Raw genomic sequence first — 18247 nt, forward strand, 5'->3', positions numbered from 1 at the left:
ATAATACGTAATCCCTCCTCCCACGTAATTTGTTCATTTGTTTAAACTATAGATATATACGATCTGACTACCAAGCGTAATGTGTATTGTATTATATATTGATGCGACACGAACAGGTCTCTGACATACATAATATTATTATATATCTACTTGCCAGATCCCTGAGATGGCTGCCCACTTAATCGACTGAAAAAGCTCATTATTCAGATATTATATCTATATAAATATATTTTACATTAATATAAATCCTGCGTAATTCCTATTGTTCGTATGTTAAATTTGTGCACGCGTATAGAGCTCTATAACATAAAAGGCATATGAAATATATTAAATTATATATGTCCAAAATTTTCCTATATCGAAAATCAAGTGATAGCAATTATATTAATATTTAGAAAAAAAAATCATAATATTTACGAATTTCGTAATACATACTCGTGCTTACTATTATAATTAATTCATTTTGATTATATTTTTCACATCTTTGTCAGTAACATAAATACATAATTTATGGTAGGTATCTACTTTTTATACCTGTATATAAGACAAGGGATCTCTAGGTTGGTTTCAAGTAGTTTAATTTTAATGTATTCTCAAATCAAAGTTATGCGTTGATTGAATAACAATATTAAACAGCAAAATCTTTAGAGAATCTAACACAGATTAGGGTTTTAACATAAAATGGAATTCAATGTATACCTATAATAGGTATTGAATTATAATTAAAAAATTAAATCGGTGTCCTATATTTGCCACGATACCGATATATCCGACCACAGATTATATATTATATAATATAGCAAAAATTTATTTTTACTTCATGGAAAATTCCGTTGGAAATTTAAAATCGTATCCTTCAAACGGCTATTACGGTATTTTGTACGAAAAAGATGCATATTTTTCGGTAAAAAAAAATACTCATATTATATTATATTATATTATATTATATTGATGTATTATATGCCATTGACAAGGGAAAATTATTTTAATGTGTAGATAGTATATAATATAATAGAAAAGTTTCAGAAAAACTTAAAATATAAATAAAATCGATTAGGCTCATTATACTTATAGTTTTGGTCTTTTGGACGTATTGAAATAACGTTTGGACGACCGACACGTATGTGTACATATACATACATACATACATACATACATACATACATACATATATAAATATATATACATATAAATATAAATATATATATATATATATATATATATATTGTAAACAGAGCATACGCGCTCATCCACCGCTCGCCACTTATATTTACTTCAACATCCTATTCACCTCCTGCAGCCTAAGCTAATATAACTTATTACCAACTGTTTGAATTAACCTTTTAAAATATTTACCTATACATACAATTTTACACAACTTATTTGGTCGTTTATTTGACTGAAGTTTGAAATAAATCACGCAAAAATGGTGGTAGGGAATCTATCTATTTCGGGTCGCATTCCTGCAGGCATATACGAATATCAATTCGTCAATCACAAATCATTGTCGACTGCGGGACGCAGACAATATACGCATAATATACGTAATTCGACTATAAGTGACAAATTATAGTTACGGCATCACTGCAAATATTGCTGTAAGCAAATAAAATCCGTCCAACAGAAAACTGTAACTGTCACCAACCTTTAAAATGAAAAAGATTTGTGCATCTGTGCGTGACGTCAAACTTTTCCGAATCAGTATATGATGTACAATGTACACGTCCCTGCGCATATCATCGCTACATAACGTATATATTCAATTTTACAATAAACGCGACATTTAATATACTTATACATAAAACACATTTTATATATACATATATGAATTTCGATGCTGTATTTTATAAGATACCATAATAATGTTTATGTATAGTCAATTTATTTGCCCACAAAAAGACAAACGCTATATAATATAATGATAATAGTTTTGCACAAGTCATGTCCATGATGTATACATCAAATTATCTACAGCTTTCACGTTTGCAACGGTTATTGATCGAATAAACATAATAAATTTGTAGTAAAGGTTCAAGCCAATACTATTTGAATACATTTATTTATTGAGTGGAAACCGAGATATAAAACATACGAGTATTATATATAGAATTGTTATCTTTTTTCAGTGACTCAAATAAGTGGTACATGGTTGAAAAATTAATGCTAGCGAATGATGAAGTCAGAACACAGCCGGCATATTAAAAACGAGTACACACACACACACACACACACACACACACACACACTTATATAAGACTCACTCGTATACGACAAAATATGATATACTATATGACAATAGTACAGTATATAATAATATAGTATTGTACCGTCCGAATAGGGTGAAAAGCCGCGACGATAACAACGCGCATTATTATTATATTTTATATTGCATTGTATTGTTTAGGGGTGGGAGGACAAGATAAAAGCTCGGACGAGAGACGAGGCAAGTGCCTCATTGAAGGAACTGCACGAACTATACTTAATATAATACATAACACGACAATATATTATATATAGAGCGTCGTACTTAAGAGATTTACGGATCGAGTAGGCATGCGATGTGCGTATATATATATATGATTAATATAACTACAGATCCTCCAGTGATAGATATACTACACGTATATATTATATATTTAGTTGCATTCGTTAGAGTTGCAATGATCGGTTGAGTTATTCGAGTAGCATTCGTGCGTATGTATATTATATAATATTCTATCGGGTTTACATTCAAACTATACCGATTCGAATTCGAATACGGAAATTAAAAAAAGAAAAAAAAGATGGACAATTGCATGTGTTTGCTTCTCTATTAAACATGCAGTAGGTGTCGAGTGCGGATTGGGTCACTGTGATGATAGATGAGTTAAATTTAAATTCAACGCTATATATGATTATAATATGATAAATTATTTTATATGAAAAACGATTTCGAGCGGAGACGGTCGATAGACTATATAATTTCTATAAGTATATTTCATGTTATGTTTTTTGATATTACTATTAAATAAGGTAATTTATTTTACTTTTAGTAATAAGGTAGGTTAATGGTTAATGTTTTCTAAAAATATTGCATTTGAAAATATAATTGTGTTTATAAAATATAATAATATATACGTACAAGTTTCATGTCCTCGCGAATGTTTTTTAGAACTATGAAAAAATAATGAATACCGTTATTCATAGTTTAAATAATAAATAGTTTCGTCCAATTTAGGACCTAAAATGAAACATATATATATATATGTATTTATTTTAGATTTTTAAGTTTCGGTATAATATACTACTAATGGGAAACTTTGTATTAAATTTTAAAATGTGTGCTATAGTTATTACATACATTTTAAAAGACACTACAAATTTTTAATTTTCGTAATAAAAAAAATTTGTCGAAATTTGAACTTCAATTGTTTATAAAAATAGATAAGATCATGCACATGTATTTTAAATATTTTTACATATCCATAAGAATAACTAATATAGTATCTTGTAATCAATTTTCAAGGATTTTAACTAAATAAATAAAATTGTATCGACATCTAAAGAAAAAAAATAATCACGATGCCTATAAATAGCTCAACATAGAAAATTATATACGTATATATATTAAATAATAATGTAAACATTTGGTACAAATCTCAAGTATCTATGGTAATTCGTTTTTGAATATTCATAAAATCGATTTTTTCAAAAACTGGAATCTCGGTTTTCTATTTTTCTTTTGTACTTTTTTAAAGTTTTTCCCAGTTACTTTGAAATAATACTTGGAATTTTAACCTTACTAAAGTACGAACTATTCAAAACCATCCACAAAGTTGAAAATCGTACATACAGAAAACACACGCAAATCATTGTAAAATCAATACATTTATCGTTCTGTTTAGAATCTAAAAACAGTTGGTTTTATACTTATAAATAAATCGTACACATCATTATTCTTATATCATATTAGATTTCAGAGGTATGATAAAAAAATATAATGTTCCTTAACACTTGCATATTTTTTGTTATATTAATCATACAACTCGTGAGTAAACTATATACATGTAGATGTAATCATTGAACAATGACATAACGTAATGCGCATAAAAAAACGAAATTACTAATAACACGCAATACAAAATTATACAGAGATGATGACAACGATATATATTCGATATTTATTGTTTTAATAAATATATCGGAAACGAATAAAATTTGTAATATAATATAACAATAATAAATAGTTTGTTGTAATTATTATGTTATTTTACATAAATTGAAATAGAACGCGTATCACAGCAATTATGCATTATGCTTAGCTAGTAAAAATTGTCGTGAAGATGCAATACGAATTTTACCAGGGAATATTTAATATACAATCAGCTTGAAAAAAATACGTATAGTTCGTGAACATTCATACAATATTAATTTTATTAAGTACTAAAAATAAAAATAAATAATCTTTATTTTTGCTTTTTAGTGTATTTTTATATAGTGCGCATTACACAATGTTACAATTAAGAATAAAACTCGGGATTAGATTTAATTCAATAATATTTCAATCAAAATCTTTTGCATTATTATATTATGGTGTCAAAATATTTTTATACCTATTGCAGGTCAACATTCTTTTATTTTAATATATAATGCGTTGGTATTTTAATAAACACATTAATGAAGATTTAAAACTACATTAATAAATTATTGAGAAAAATTTGTCGTTTGATAACAAAAACCGTACTTAATATTTTGCAGTGAAAATGTAATTATTTATTAAATTGATTTTTTTTTTGTCTTATAATACCTATATTTAAAATTTTTCAGAGTGTTATAAAATATTATAATATATTACATGTTATAGATAATATGCACACAAATTATTATTACATTGTATTTATATTATTGAATTGTTTACAAAGTTTCGATTAGAAGATAAGAAGAACATTATTTACGGGTTACAACAGGTCGTACATATGTGGTAAATCGTTTTGATTTTATATTATCTAAAAAAAAGTCTAATGCACAATCGTTAACTATACTTAAAAATTAATATTATTAATAATTTTTATAAATGATTTGTCGATTTCCAAAGTGTTGTCAAAACAAATACCTTTGTGATAAATTATAAATTTACTTAAAAATTACTGAATAGTTAAATTACTTTTTACTAAGAACCTATGTATATAAATACATATTACAAATTAAACATAAATACAATATTGTTTCATAGATAATCACATGATCGAAAAATTATGTTATTTGTAATCCAATATACCTATATTATTTATGAATTTAAATATTTTATTTATTTAAATACATAAAAGCTGCGTTTGTTCTAATTTGTTAGCACTTTACCATTTTATTCTTTCTTTTCTTTTGATCAAAACAAAATTAAATTTATTTATTTCTCAGACCTTTTCGAGCGATTTAATTTCCCAAATGTTCACCTATGTTTTCTCTTATTAAAAATCTATCTAAATGGGAAATTTTTAAACGTTTAAAGCACCACCATCATCATTGTAGATAATAAGTTTTACTTTACCACTTTAGTCTGCGAAAACGAAGCAATGTAAAACATTTATTGTTCCAACTACGACTACAATGTTACATAGTGTACCTAAAAATAGACGATTTACACAATACTTATTCTTTATATTTATGTATCTTTTTGCAAATTTTATCGTCACATAAACGGATAAAAAATAAAAATGTTCTATCTGTTCAATCTCCCGGCCAAAAATATTCGTGCCCAGAGGTCTAGTAGAACAATTTGAATAATACATACCTACAATATAATATTGTATGGCTGCTGCAACAGTACATTATAATAGATGACAAGAGCAAAAAAAATTCTGTATAGTAATTGCCATTCCATGATGCGATATCTCGTTCGATTTTCTCTCCCCCCCCACCATCGCCGTTAATACTTTGATCGCCATGAATAATGCTAATGACGCGTAGACTGGTGTTATATATTTTTCCGATACAGATTGATTGTTATCGACAAAGACCTTTCGCATATATCTATCATGGTGGTTTATTAGCAAGAAAATCATCGTTAATAAAAAAATTGCCTCCATTGACGGGCGCAAGTATATACTATAATACTATAATATAGCAATAACATACACGGATATATATTATAATATGGCGGTATATTATAATAATAATTATTATTGTTGTTATTAACATGTTATAAAACGTTTCGAAAAGCTTAAGGGTACTTTCGAAAATATCCTTAATTATTAATTATACTGCTTAATAATAATAATTACGTTTAATTACCCATAATAAACATAATAATTATGACAAAACCATAGTTGCGGAGCTACAGCTATTATTCACGTACGTATAGGTATACATAATAATATTAATATGCATATATTATTACTATTATTTTACAACCAGCAGCCTTCGTTCGTATCTTGACGTTGGAATTTAACAACTAGAACCTTGAATTGTGAAAAAAAAAACAAAGATACACATCAAAGTAAACATTGCATATCAGAAAAAGTTTCTGAAATTACGTTTGAAAGCGTACACAAATTTCATGTTGGTAGGTTTTTTACTTTGACGAATAATTAATAGAAAATTAGTACCTTAACACTGTTAAACCTTTTCGTATTACAATTCGTCCCCACTAATACTTCTTTGAAAAAAAAATTTAAGGTAGAAACTCACGTTTTTAATAATTTTCAGTGCTTATAAAACTATATACATTATACTGATGAAATTTTTTTACAAATTATTAAACGCGTTCAAAAAAACTATAACGCAAAATCGTATAGATGAATCATAAAACGATTTAATGATATTATCCTATTATATTGTGACAATATTATTATTTTCGCGCAACAATGCAAACATTATTTAACCGTATTTTATTATTAAAAGTTACGAAAACGTGAGAAAGATATTATATTCAATTTTCCACGATAACGACTTTGTCATTATAATACGACACGATACAGAATAATTTTTTCGATAAATATATCTACTTAAAAGTTGAAAGCGTACGCTAACGGCAGGGCGATTTATGGAAAAGAAAATTATGACAATATACGCTAGCTGGGAAATCGCGGGCTTCCTTTAGCCATTTTGAAAAGCTTATGGAAACCCTGCGGTCACCAACAGAAACCCAAAACATGTAAATAATCAATTATTATACACTCCAATAATATTTGTTGTGTAATAATGGTATAAAACGAATTATCATATTGTTATTATCATCACAATTATTTTGTAAAATCGTTAACCGACAAATAGAAAGGAAAACCGTTTAAAAACCATGACGTTTGTATTCGCATGAGTTTTTTTCTCAAAAATGATTTATTTGTATATGTATGCGTGATGAGGTGAATTTAATTTATTCAGAAAACTATGTTCCTAGAAACTTAAGTGAGAAACGATTTTTAATGATGATTTGTTACGGTTAGTTATATTTGGGATATTTACCGAAATATCGAATTTGGGCAATCTGTTCCAACAGCGTTATTTAAATTAAAACTAGGTATGAGTCAAATAATTTACAAGTTTATGTATTCGTTATGTGTTTATCGTCGTTCCACCTTTACGAATAAAATGTTCAAGTTTAATCGCACATAATTTATATAATACACTTTTAAGTATACAAAACAATTTAAATTTATTAAAGTTATATATAACTTACTTATGGGTATAGGTATAGTATGTTTAAAGGATCAACGGTGTCTGTCAATGTAAACTAAATTGGTAGTAAAAATAAATTACGGCTGATTATCGCGTATATGTATTATGTGTATAGATTCTTTAAAGTTTCTGGTGATAGAAAAGTTTGACTTAATCTTATAGAATACAATTTGTGGTACGAGTTACAAAAGGGAAACATTTTGAATGAGGAAATAATTTTATTTGAAATAACGGAAATATTCATTTAAATATATCGATATGATAATAATTTATTATATTATAATAGTAGATAATAATATGTATTTAAATATAATATAATATAATATTTAATAGCTACTTATTATAATCGTAATACAATTTGGATGAACGCTTAGAATTAATGTCATCGTAGGTACGATGATCGTACCTGATATTTTGTACGTGTACACCAAAGAGTACAATAAACAGTGAAAAAATTGAATAGTGAATTAATATCAATATGATAATTATTAATAAACGTGAAAACCATTTAAATACACCACTCCGATCACATATTACATATAATATTATATAATAAAGACACAAGGTGATTATTTTGAAGGTAAACACACATATTCTCAAAAAATATTTTTAGTTTTTCAACAGGTTTTTTTTCTTAATGGTTTTAAGTTATTAAAAAATAAAATAATAAATCGAAAAACGAGGTTTTATATTTTTCAAAAAACTATATATTATTTAATGTTTACTCTAAAAAGTATCACTTGGAATATTTTCTATTAAATTGTTAGTTAAAAATGTTGGATTTTAAATATTATACTATATTATAATATTATGTTATTATCATTGACCTAGGTATTGACTGTATGAAAATATGATAAAATATATAACAATGTAATAATGTTATACTTGCCGAAGGATTTAAACGTCACAATAATTCAAGCCGATTTTAAGGATATTTTCACAACAGATTTGTTATGAAAGCATTTTGGTAGTCGGTATACGATATAATGTACAGAGAGTTGAGCTTGTTAAGCTTATCTATACCATAAAAATTAATTGGTGGGCCTATTTACGACGTACAAGCAGACACGCTTGTTTTTATTTTTTTAACTACTGTGGGTTAATATTAGTATAGGTATTATTTTATAAATTATTATGTAAATAACTATTAGTGTTATTTAAATCTGAATAATCGTGTAAATACTATTAGGTAAACGCATAATTACATTAAAGCTTTAGTTGCATAATATCCACGTGTGATTTATGTAGGTATTTTATTTTTTATTTTATTTCCATTAGTGTCGGATAATATATTAATATTATTGAGTGCAAACATATCCAACGAATTTCATTAAATAAATTATAATAAATTAATAAATAATAACGAATTACGCGTGATGTTCAAATGAATACTATACGATTTAATCAATTTTAAAGATGAATATAAATTTAATTAAAATAAGTCAATATTTGATAAACATTCATGACGATACTTTATAGAGTGCAGATACCATAACACACAATTATTCAAATGCAAATAAAAAAAAATTAATACCGATACATTCATCGTAATAAGATATATGTTATTATATAATCAAATGTCTGAAATGTTTAATATAGCAACTATAAAGTGGCATAGTCACTAAAAACTGTAATAATAATACAATTATTATTTAAAATATAAATACCTACTAATAAGAAATAATCATTTATGATACCATTCGTTCTATACAACTAACAAATTTATAGTTGTTATAAAAAATATAGCAATCGGTCTTACGAAAGCAATATAACTATAGCAATAACTACTTGTCGATTCTAATTGTATTCAGTCATTAGTGATTAATTTTATGTATTATACAATATAAATACAAGCGTACGCCACAATGTACATGAAAATATAAATTCGAATATCCTTAATATATTGTATGGCATCTATAATTATAATTAATATCGTATATTATTATATAGAGCATACCATAAACTAAAATATTTAATTCTCATTATACGGTTACACGTCTCGACATCCACCTATGTAAATTAATCTCGACTGCTATGGTTAATGTGATAATTAAATATTAGTATACAGCCGTCTAATAAATATAAGCTAACATCTGAATTTTACCTTTAAAAACAAATCTCGATGGTCAAATATACGGTCATGTCCCTTTGACGTTAAGCCGGCTCCTCGGAGACAAATAGAGTTAAAACAAAATCAATAGTAATAATTATTTGTTGTGTACCGGAAAATGCGGTGGCGGACGACGGAAAAACGGAAACCCCAAAAATTAGATCTGCCACCCTTATACTTGTTAAGGTTTATGCCGGGATTTATGTATATATAAGTGTTACTAGTACGCGCGGAGGAGGTGGGGGTTAAGGCGAATACAATTTGACTCCAGGAATAGCGCGAAACACTCCACACCTGTCCGGAAACCCTTATAATCCTGTTTTCATTACAAGCGGTCTGAGCGGACACTTTTTATTATTATTTTTTTCACATCTACCTCACAAGTGCACACAATGCGTGCCAGATTCGACGTAATAATATTATGGACAGACGTCGTGTACCAAAACGTCACGAATTTAGAATGAGAAGAATCAGAGCACCGTGGTGCGTTCGTAATGTCCGTGTACGTTTGATTTTTCAACAATAACAATGATGATAATACCCTCTTTTGTCACCCCCACACTCCCAGCATCACACACCACTATCGCAGCGGTGCCGTTCATGAAAACACTACCTCAGTAGTCAGGTGCAACTGGAATTGTTCGTGAAAAGACCCACCGTGGACAATATATAGACAAGTCTAATCCCCTCCCTCCGTCACACAGCTTGACCGAAACGCTTCGAAGTCAGGGAGGTGTTACGGTAGACATAAGGGGGTAGGTCTAGTTATATTAAATCATATATATATATACATACTTGTGTGTATGTGTGTGGGTGTGTACAGAGTGAATTATTTTGGTAATATTTGGTATAATCAACATTTTAAAGCAGTGGAATTGGAGTATTATTGAGTAGATAATAATTATTATGTGCGTTAACCTCGCGCTTCTTTTTACGTATTCATCAAACATCGAAAGACACCCTGTAGTATAAAATAAACATATTTTGTGTGCGCGTGTTTTAATAATAGTTTATTATATTAGGTACAATAAACGAATTCTACGTAAACACGATTTTAGCATTTTCATTCACAATTTTTCTTATTTTATACGTATAAAATAACAATTACTTACGTATATAATATTATATTATCCAGTGACCTATACATGTATGTGTATGTGCGTATTCTACATGAATTAATACATCAAACCAAATTCATAACTAGGTAACATATATTATTTAAATTGTAATTAATATTCTCGTTAGCTGTATAGAAAATGTTGAAACTGTATTAGAAATAATAATACGAGTATATATACTCAGTATTTTTATAAAATAACTTTATACGAGTTCTTTACTCATGAAAGAGTAATAAAATGTCATGGAACGATGCTGTAGTTTCGGACAATGTTATAAACATCGAAAATGATCATGTAAATATATTTCGAAACATTTTAAAATTTTTATGTTGTACTCCTACGAAAATATTATACAAGTTAAATACGATTAAAAGTTGTTGAAATGTTGTGTTATGCTTAAGATTTACTAAACACGGGTCAAACGACACGACTGTTGTTAATTTATCAAAAAAAATTTCCTATCAATTTTTGTATATTAATCAGCATCATATTTTATTTTTAATGGTGATTTTTACAGACAAAAAAAATCTTCGACTTAGATAATTTATTACATATACCACCTTCATAAGTTTACGAAATTGTATCGTTGCTTCGTATACCTAATTGGATGGTTCATAATTTTGAAAGAGATCTTGGCCACCTTTAATATCAATTTAGAGTTCAGATTTCCATATAAGTCTAGCATAGCTGAGAAATAATAGTAATTATGTTTTGCGTATAATAATAATTAATAAACAATGGTTTTGAATCAAAATTGAGTCGATGTATAATACATTAATACAATAATACCCCTAAAAGCCCAGTGTGATCTCTAATGAGTAATCACTGATCATTGATAAATACATTCATACGAGCATTGAAAATTTAAATAATTTAAGTAGAAACTGGTAAGGATTTCGAAGAGCTTAAATAAATACGATTTTAACAAAATATTTAATTTTAACCGTTATAAATATACTGCATTCAACCAAATTTTTAAATCGTTTATATACTTCGTCATATATATAATTGAAATTTTGTTTGCATATAAACACAATTCCAATTATATTTTACAACTGTCAATGTACAAAAAAAAAGTAAATTTAAAAAAAAAAAATCAAAATATCTTTTAGTATATAATGAATAGATACAACAAACAAAAAAACGTTACATGGGACGAGATAAATTGTAACCCACTCTATCGTTTTTATAAAATATTTTAAATGTAATTTTAGCTTCAGACACCAAACATATTATATTGACTAAAACTTGGAGGAGTACAATCGAATCTGTCATGACCCATGAACATAACATAATATTGATAATCAATCAATACATTAAGTAGATTACCATTAGTATTTCAATAATAATAATAAACTAAAATTTGGTATGCACACTATATTTTTGCTTAGTATTGAGGTGTTGCTGAGAAGCTGTCATAGTATTACATATCATAGCTAAAATATAGGTAGTTACAGTAAATCTTAATTATTTAAAACTACATACAAAATAAAATGAGTGATATTTTAAACAATACATACTAATATTATATACAATATATTAAATCGTTTGTAAAATTGTGATCTATCCATGTACAATAAATTATTGATTTATTTCGTTCGGTAGAATTTTGTGATTATGATAACGTTTTCTTTAGACGGAAGTCAAGATGACGGGTAAGACCAATCCAGGACAGTTTCCATAGAATCCCATGCAGCGATAATAATAATTATTATGACGTAAATTAATATTATTATGGTGTAGTATGTACGAAATACCTATCTATAATTTATTTTAAATAACTGTAAGTAGTTCCAATGTAAAGAACAAGTATCATGATTCATAATACATAAGTCGTACAAAACATTAAACACAACGAAGCAACTTCTGCAAAGACGCAGATTTTGAATTATTCATAAATTTATTGAAGGTGCTCGAAACAAAAACAGTCGAGAATGGCTAAAAGGTACTGGATTACCGAGAACCGAATGAAAGTGAACAAGGAAGCGCTAATAGAGTAGGTAAATATAGCTCAGCCAGTAATATACCAGTGGTATACATTCCGGGAACACACTTTTACCACAATTACTTATGTTATAAATTATAATACACTTTAAAATATCGAAAGAGATATTTTCCAGAAAACTAATAATGCAAATAAAATTACTGATATAAATTTTTCACCTATAATTCACGACAAAGGACCTACAAAGTAGAGTTCTAGCAAAGACTTGAGTAAATAATAATAATATACTTTTTACGTTTTAAAATGAATACAACTATCAAAAATAAAACTTAACCAGTATCAAAACAGTATTTTTAACATTTATGTATTTATATTCTATACGATTAATAGTTAAAATAACAGTAAACAACGTAGAATGTCTGCTGATTTTTGGTTAGAATACATAAAATGTTTTATAAAATTTGTCATTAGAAAATTTAAACAATATTAATGACAAGTACATTACAAATATAACCTAATAAATATATATTTGAAAAGATTATTATCACTCAAAATTAATTCGTTTAAATGTGCATTGTGCAATGCGTGAAATGTGGTTTGAAAATACATAATATACCTATAATATATTTTTTTAAACCGTAAATCTTATTATTTATATATTTTTGAAATTTAATTTATGAACAAAAAATATCATATCAGGTAGGTGTAATATTTTAGAATACCACTCAAATATATCGTCGAAAAGCAAGAAAATATGAACCACATACTATATATATTGTTACCACACAACTTTCTTATAATTACAAAGATAAAGAAAACTCCGACAAACTCTGTTGAGTTTAAGTTGGCGTCGTTAATGCATTTGTTACGTGTGTATAGTATACAAAGCGAGGCACAACATGACTATATCTACTAGTCTACACATGCGACTGAATGGATTTATTTGTAAGTGATATTATGAATTGATACCAATTACACATTGTTGACGCCGGTTTGAAATTCGATTGTAAAATACTGTCCTAGTGTCCTAAAATATAGTGTCACCACGGAACAAAAAATATAATTCCGCTCAAATATAATAAAATGTCATCTGGTTTATTTTTGATTTATACGCGATTAAATTTTCATCTCACTATAAGACTTTAAATACGTTTCTGACAATAATAATTGAATACACCGTAGTTTTGAAGAAAAAACAGGTTCCAAACTACACACATAACGAGAATAATAATGATTTTGATTTAAGTGTTTTCATACGACTATAAACATTTACGATTCCTTACGAATCGTCAACTTGATCTACATTTTACTGATTTTGGTACTTACATAACATATATATAATATATATATACGAGATCCGAACATTTTTATTTACTGACGAAATGAAAAATCAGCGTATTCCCTTTGTTATACGCGCTGTAGTATGACGCGACTCCTTAACATAGACTTGAAAATAGTAATGGGTATACACCATCGCCTAACACTGTATTGCATGTGTTTGGTTATACATCTCGTATATTTAATTTCTGTACTATAGACGTGACGTTTTGATAAAATATATCTAACGAACGTAAGCAAATATAATATCGTATTATATTTTTATGTACCTTACAACTTACTGTCCTATTTATAATGGTTAAACTGTTGAAGACTACTGCATGACTCGAGACTATTACGTTTTGTAATTCATTACGCTTATAATTTTCTTTATATAAATACGGTAGTATACTTTATCGAACATATGACAATAAAAAAGCTTCCCCGAGTGCACTCATTGACGAGAAATATTATTTATGTTAATATCGTAGATATTTTATAAGAATGGCGCTGTCTGCATTTTTTTATTACTATTTTCATACGTCTGTTAAAATATGTTCCTCTAGTGTTTAAACACGTTTCATAGGTACGAGGCTTGACTGTGCGTAAATCATCATTTCACATTGATAATATTTTATTCTTTTTTATATAATACAAATAGAATACCATCATTACGTATTGGTATGCTATAGACGTTATATACTAAGAAACTTATCAATGGAAATCAGAGAAATGTAGGTACTATTGATACATTTTATGTCGTGCAGAATAAATTCTGAAAAAATCGTCTCAAATTTCAACCGAAAAACGGAATATTATTTAACCACGCTTACCCTTATTTATAAAAGTTTAGAACTTTACCTATTAACTATATCTGATGAAAAACATATTTAAAAAAATCTAAGTACCTTTTTTTTTCAAACAAGAACCTCATATCTTTTGCAAACTATTACATCAGTAGATGTTTTTGATTGAAAATATTTATGAACATATCAAAATTAGAAATCTGATGACTGGTTTTCTATATATGATTATATGTTTTTTATTTCTTATTCTATTTGATTTACATAGAACCTATTAGTAATAATACCTATATAATATATATGCATAGACCATAATAACATAGTCGTTGAGTCTTGAGTGTTGAGTGTAATAATTATAAATATGTTAAAATCTATTTTCCAAGATGTTGCCTGCTCGACAATAATTGTTCCGTTTCGTTTTTAAATTATTTTATGCATAAAATAAGGCAAATAGCCACTTAAATGACAAGATTGTTTTCATATCATCTCAGACTAACTGTCATAAACTCATAAATAATAATCTAAAATAAGCCTTTTAAAACAAAATGAATGGTTTTTAAATGTCAAGTATACAATGGGTACTTAATTTAAAAAAAATCTAAATTATAATTCAAATCCAAATTCATAATGAATCATTACGAGGGGCGAACGTACTCGAGAACTCAACCCGAGACATACCTAATTAAAGTAATCAGCAAATCGTTTCCAAACTAAATCATCGTCAAAACCCGCCTGTCAAAAATGGTGTTATATCTGTCTTACCTGGAACTCAAATCGCGAGAATTCCGACGCCGTGTCAATGGTGGTGTTGGCTAGTCCCAGGACGGGGCACGTGTCCCTGTCCACGGTGGCCGTCATCGGCACGACACGGTGTTGTAGGGCCGCGCCCGGCCGTTTTCTGGGAACGGACGGCGCGACGTCGTTGGCCGCGGAATCGTCCTCGGGCCGCTGTGGCCACTCGATGGCCGGTAATAACGCGGCCGGCTGTGGCCTGTCGTCCGACCGACCACCGCCTCCGACGCCACTGCCAGTGGACAAACCGTTGTAGTAGAGGCCCAGCGTGACCAGCGTGCTGAGGGCCAGCACGACGGCCAGCAGCCGCTTGGCCACTCGACCGCCGTTCATGTCCACGATTTGTGTTGGACGACGGCCACCATGCGTTTCGACTGCGACAGCAATTCCGCTATCAGCGCGCGGCCGAGCGATTTGTGTACACGCGCGTGAAACCAGCCCGTACACGTAAATAATAAAATAGTAATAATTACTATTACAATTATTGTCAGTACGTTTCTCGGTTATTACTCGTTTTACCGTAGGACGACAAAAAATAGAATAAAATAAAATTCTAATATTTATTTATTTTTCAAATATCGCGACGTTAAGTTTTCGGTTTAAATTCGACGGACTCGATGGACGCACGCACGAGTGACGAGCGAACGGCACACGTTGTCGAACGAGACTGAGACACCGCCACCGCCGCCGCCGACGACGACGACAACGACAACGACCACTGCCAACACGATTACGGCGACGGTGGTGAGCCCCCACGGTGAGTGCGTGTGCGGTTTGGACGAATAACCGCCACCGTGGACGGTTTCTGCCGGTCGTAAGTCCTTTTAAATATTTTGTGTATTATTATAATGATAATAATATTATAATAAGTAATTTTTTTTTACAAGTCATATTCCCGTACGATACGACTACATAAATATATACACACACGTATATATGTCACCCGCTGGGTAAGACCGCTTCCAGCACGACCCAACGACCTCACAGCTGATGTCCACCTTTTTACTGTATGACGTACGTTATAATATTATTATAATGTCGTATTAAAACGACATCGAACAAGTACACGATATGCGTTTCTTATAACGATTATGTGCCACAATAACTCAACTCGTAAAATGTAACATTTTGTTTGATTTCAGAAAACACATCATAAAATAAAATGTATTTTTGAAATCGAATTGGCCTAAACCCCTAAAACACAAATAAATACTCTCTGTATATAATATTCCAGATAACACATTATTGGTTTCGGTGCTATCGTTTAAATAACGAATTTCATCGAATTCCGCGGAACGAACATCGGCGAGTGTATGGAAGATGCATAGAAATTAAATGCATCGACCAATAAGTCAGTATTAAATGAATTCTCTTCCTATGATCACGGAAAACTATAGTGTATGCGACATATGCCCATAATGTAAGATATCATACACTTTGCTGACTGCTGATAGATTTAGTAAACTGAGTCACCCTAATTCTATACTATTTTGTATGTTCTACTGTACACCGACATTTTTTTGTCACGAAACATTTTCTATTAGTTGTGTATATATTATTTTGTTCTTATTATCAATGCCACCACATTAAAGAGAAATCTTCAAATAAATTAAAAGATGGATTTATATTTTTTTGATGTACACCTATTTATTTTAATTATATCATGACAAAATAGTTGAATAAAATCTCCAGTTATACACTTTTAAGAAGCGTATGTCCAATTCTCTGGTCAAATAATTCAGTATATAAATCAGTTAAGATTGGACATATTGAGTTTTTTTCTGCTGATGCTATTTAAAGAATGAAAGGAATATTATTATAAATACGAAGAAAAAATAATTAGCAATACAATAAAATCATTTATTTTTGTCCCTCTTTTAAATGTTTAAACTCCCACACCCATTTTAAAAATATTCGATAATACTTCAACAAGTATTCAATTAATTAATATTGGTGTGAAGTACGTGAAGTGTCTCTATAATCTAACTTTAGAAGTTAGAAGTAAACTAGAATTATATGTAGATATACATTCTTTTCTGATAAAATTATTTTTTATATAATGAGAGGGTAAAATTAAGAAACAAAATCGAGACATTTATTTTTAACTACTAATGTAAACACGTGACAATAGATCAACTGAATTTAAGTGACATATTATTCTAATTAATGTAAAAAATTTGAATTGTTTTCTGATATGAAAAACATATTTTGATCAATTGACCTGTATATGAAAAACTATTGAAACAGTTTAAAGATGGTGAATATTTGAATATGTATAGAGAAACTGGAAGTAGAATTTGGTGAGGAAATCGTTCAAATTAAAAAATAATATATATATATTTTTAAATGAAACAAAAAACTCTTCAATAATGCGTTTATATAAAAATAATATTTCTTATTCCCCTAATGACATAATGTCAAAATTGCTTATTTCGTATAAGAGCAAAAAGGGTTTTTTTCTGCATTAAAAAGATACAATAAAATTATTTACGGTCTGCGTAGCTAACGAAAA

At 28.6% G+C, this 18247-nt stretch overlaps 1 protein-coding gene across 1 annotated transcript in view; it reads right to left on the minus strand.

The window, feature by feature from the left end:
- Positions 1-16068, minus strand: part of LOC113548779 (alpha-mannosidase 2) — a 129343-nt gene extending 113275 nt beyond the window's left edge. Inside the window, exon 1 of the mRNA XM_026949840.1 lies at positions 15706-16068. Within this exon, the coding sequence (XP_026805641.1) occupies positions 15706-16068 (363 nt within the window). The remainder of the gene's footprint in view (positions 1-15705) is intronic.
- Between the last annotated feature and the right edge of the window lie 2179 nt (positions 16069-18247).

The sequence above is a fragment of the Rhopalosiphum maidis genome, chromosome 1 (assembly GCF_003676215.2).
Source record: "Rhopalosiphum maidis isolate BTI-1 chromosome 1, ASM367621v3, whole genome shotgun sequence".
NCBI classification, from domain to species: Eukaryota; Metazoa; Arthropoda; class Insecta; order Hemiptera; family Aphididae; genus Rhopalosiphum; species Rhopalosiphum maidis.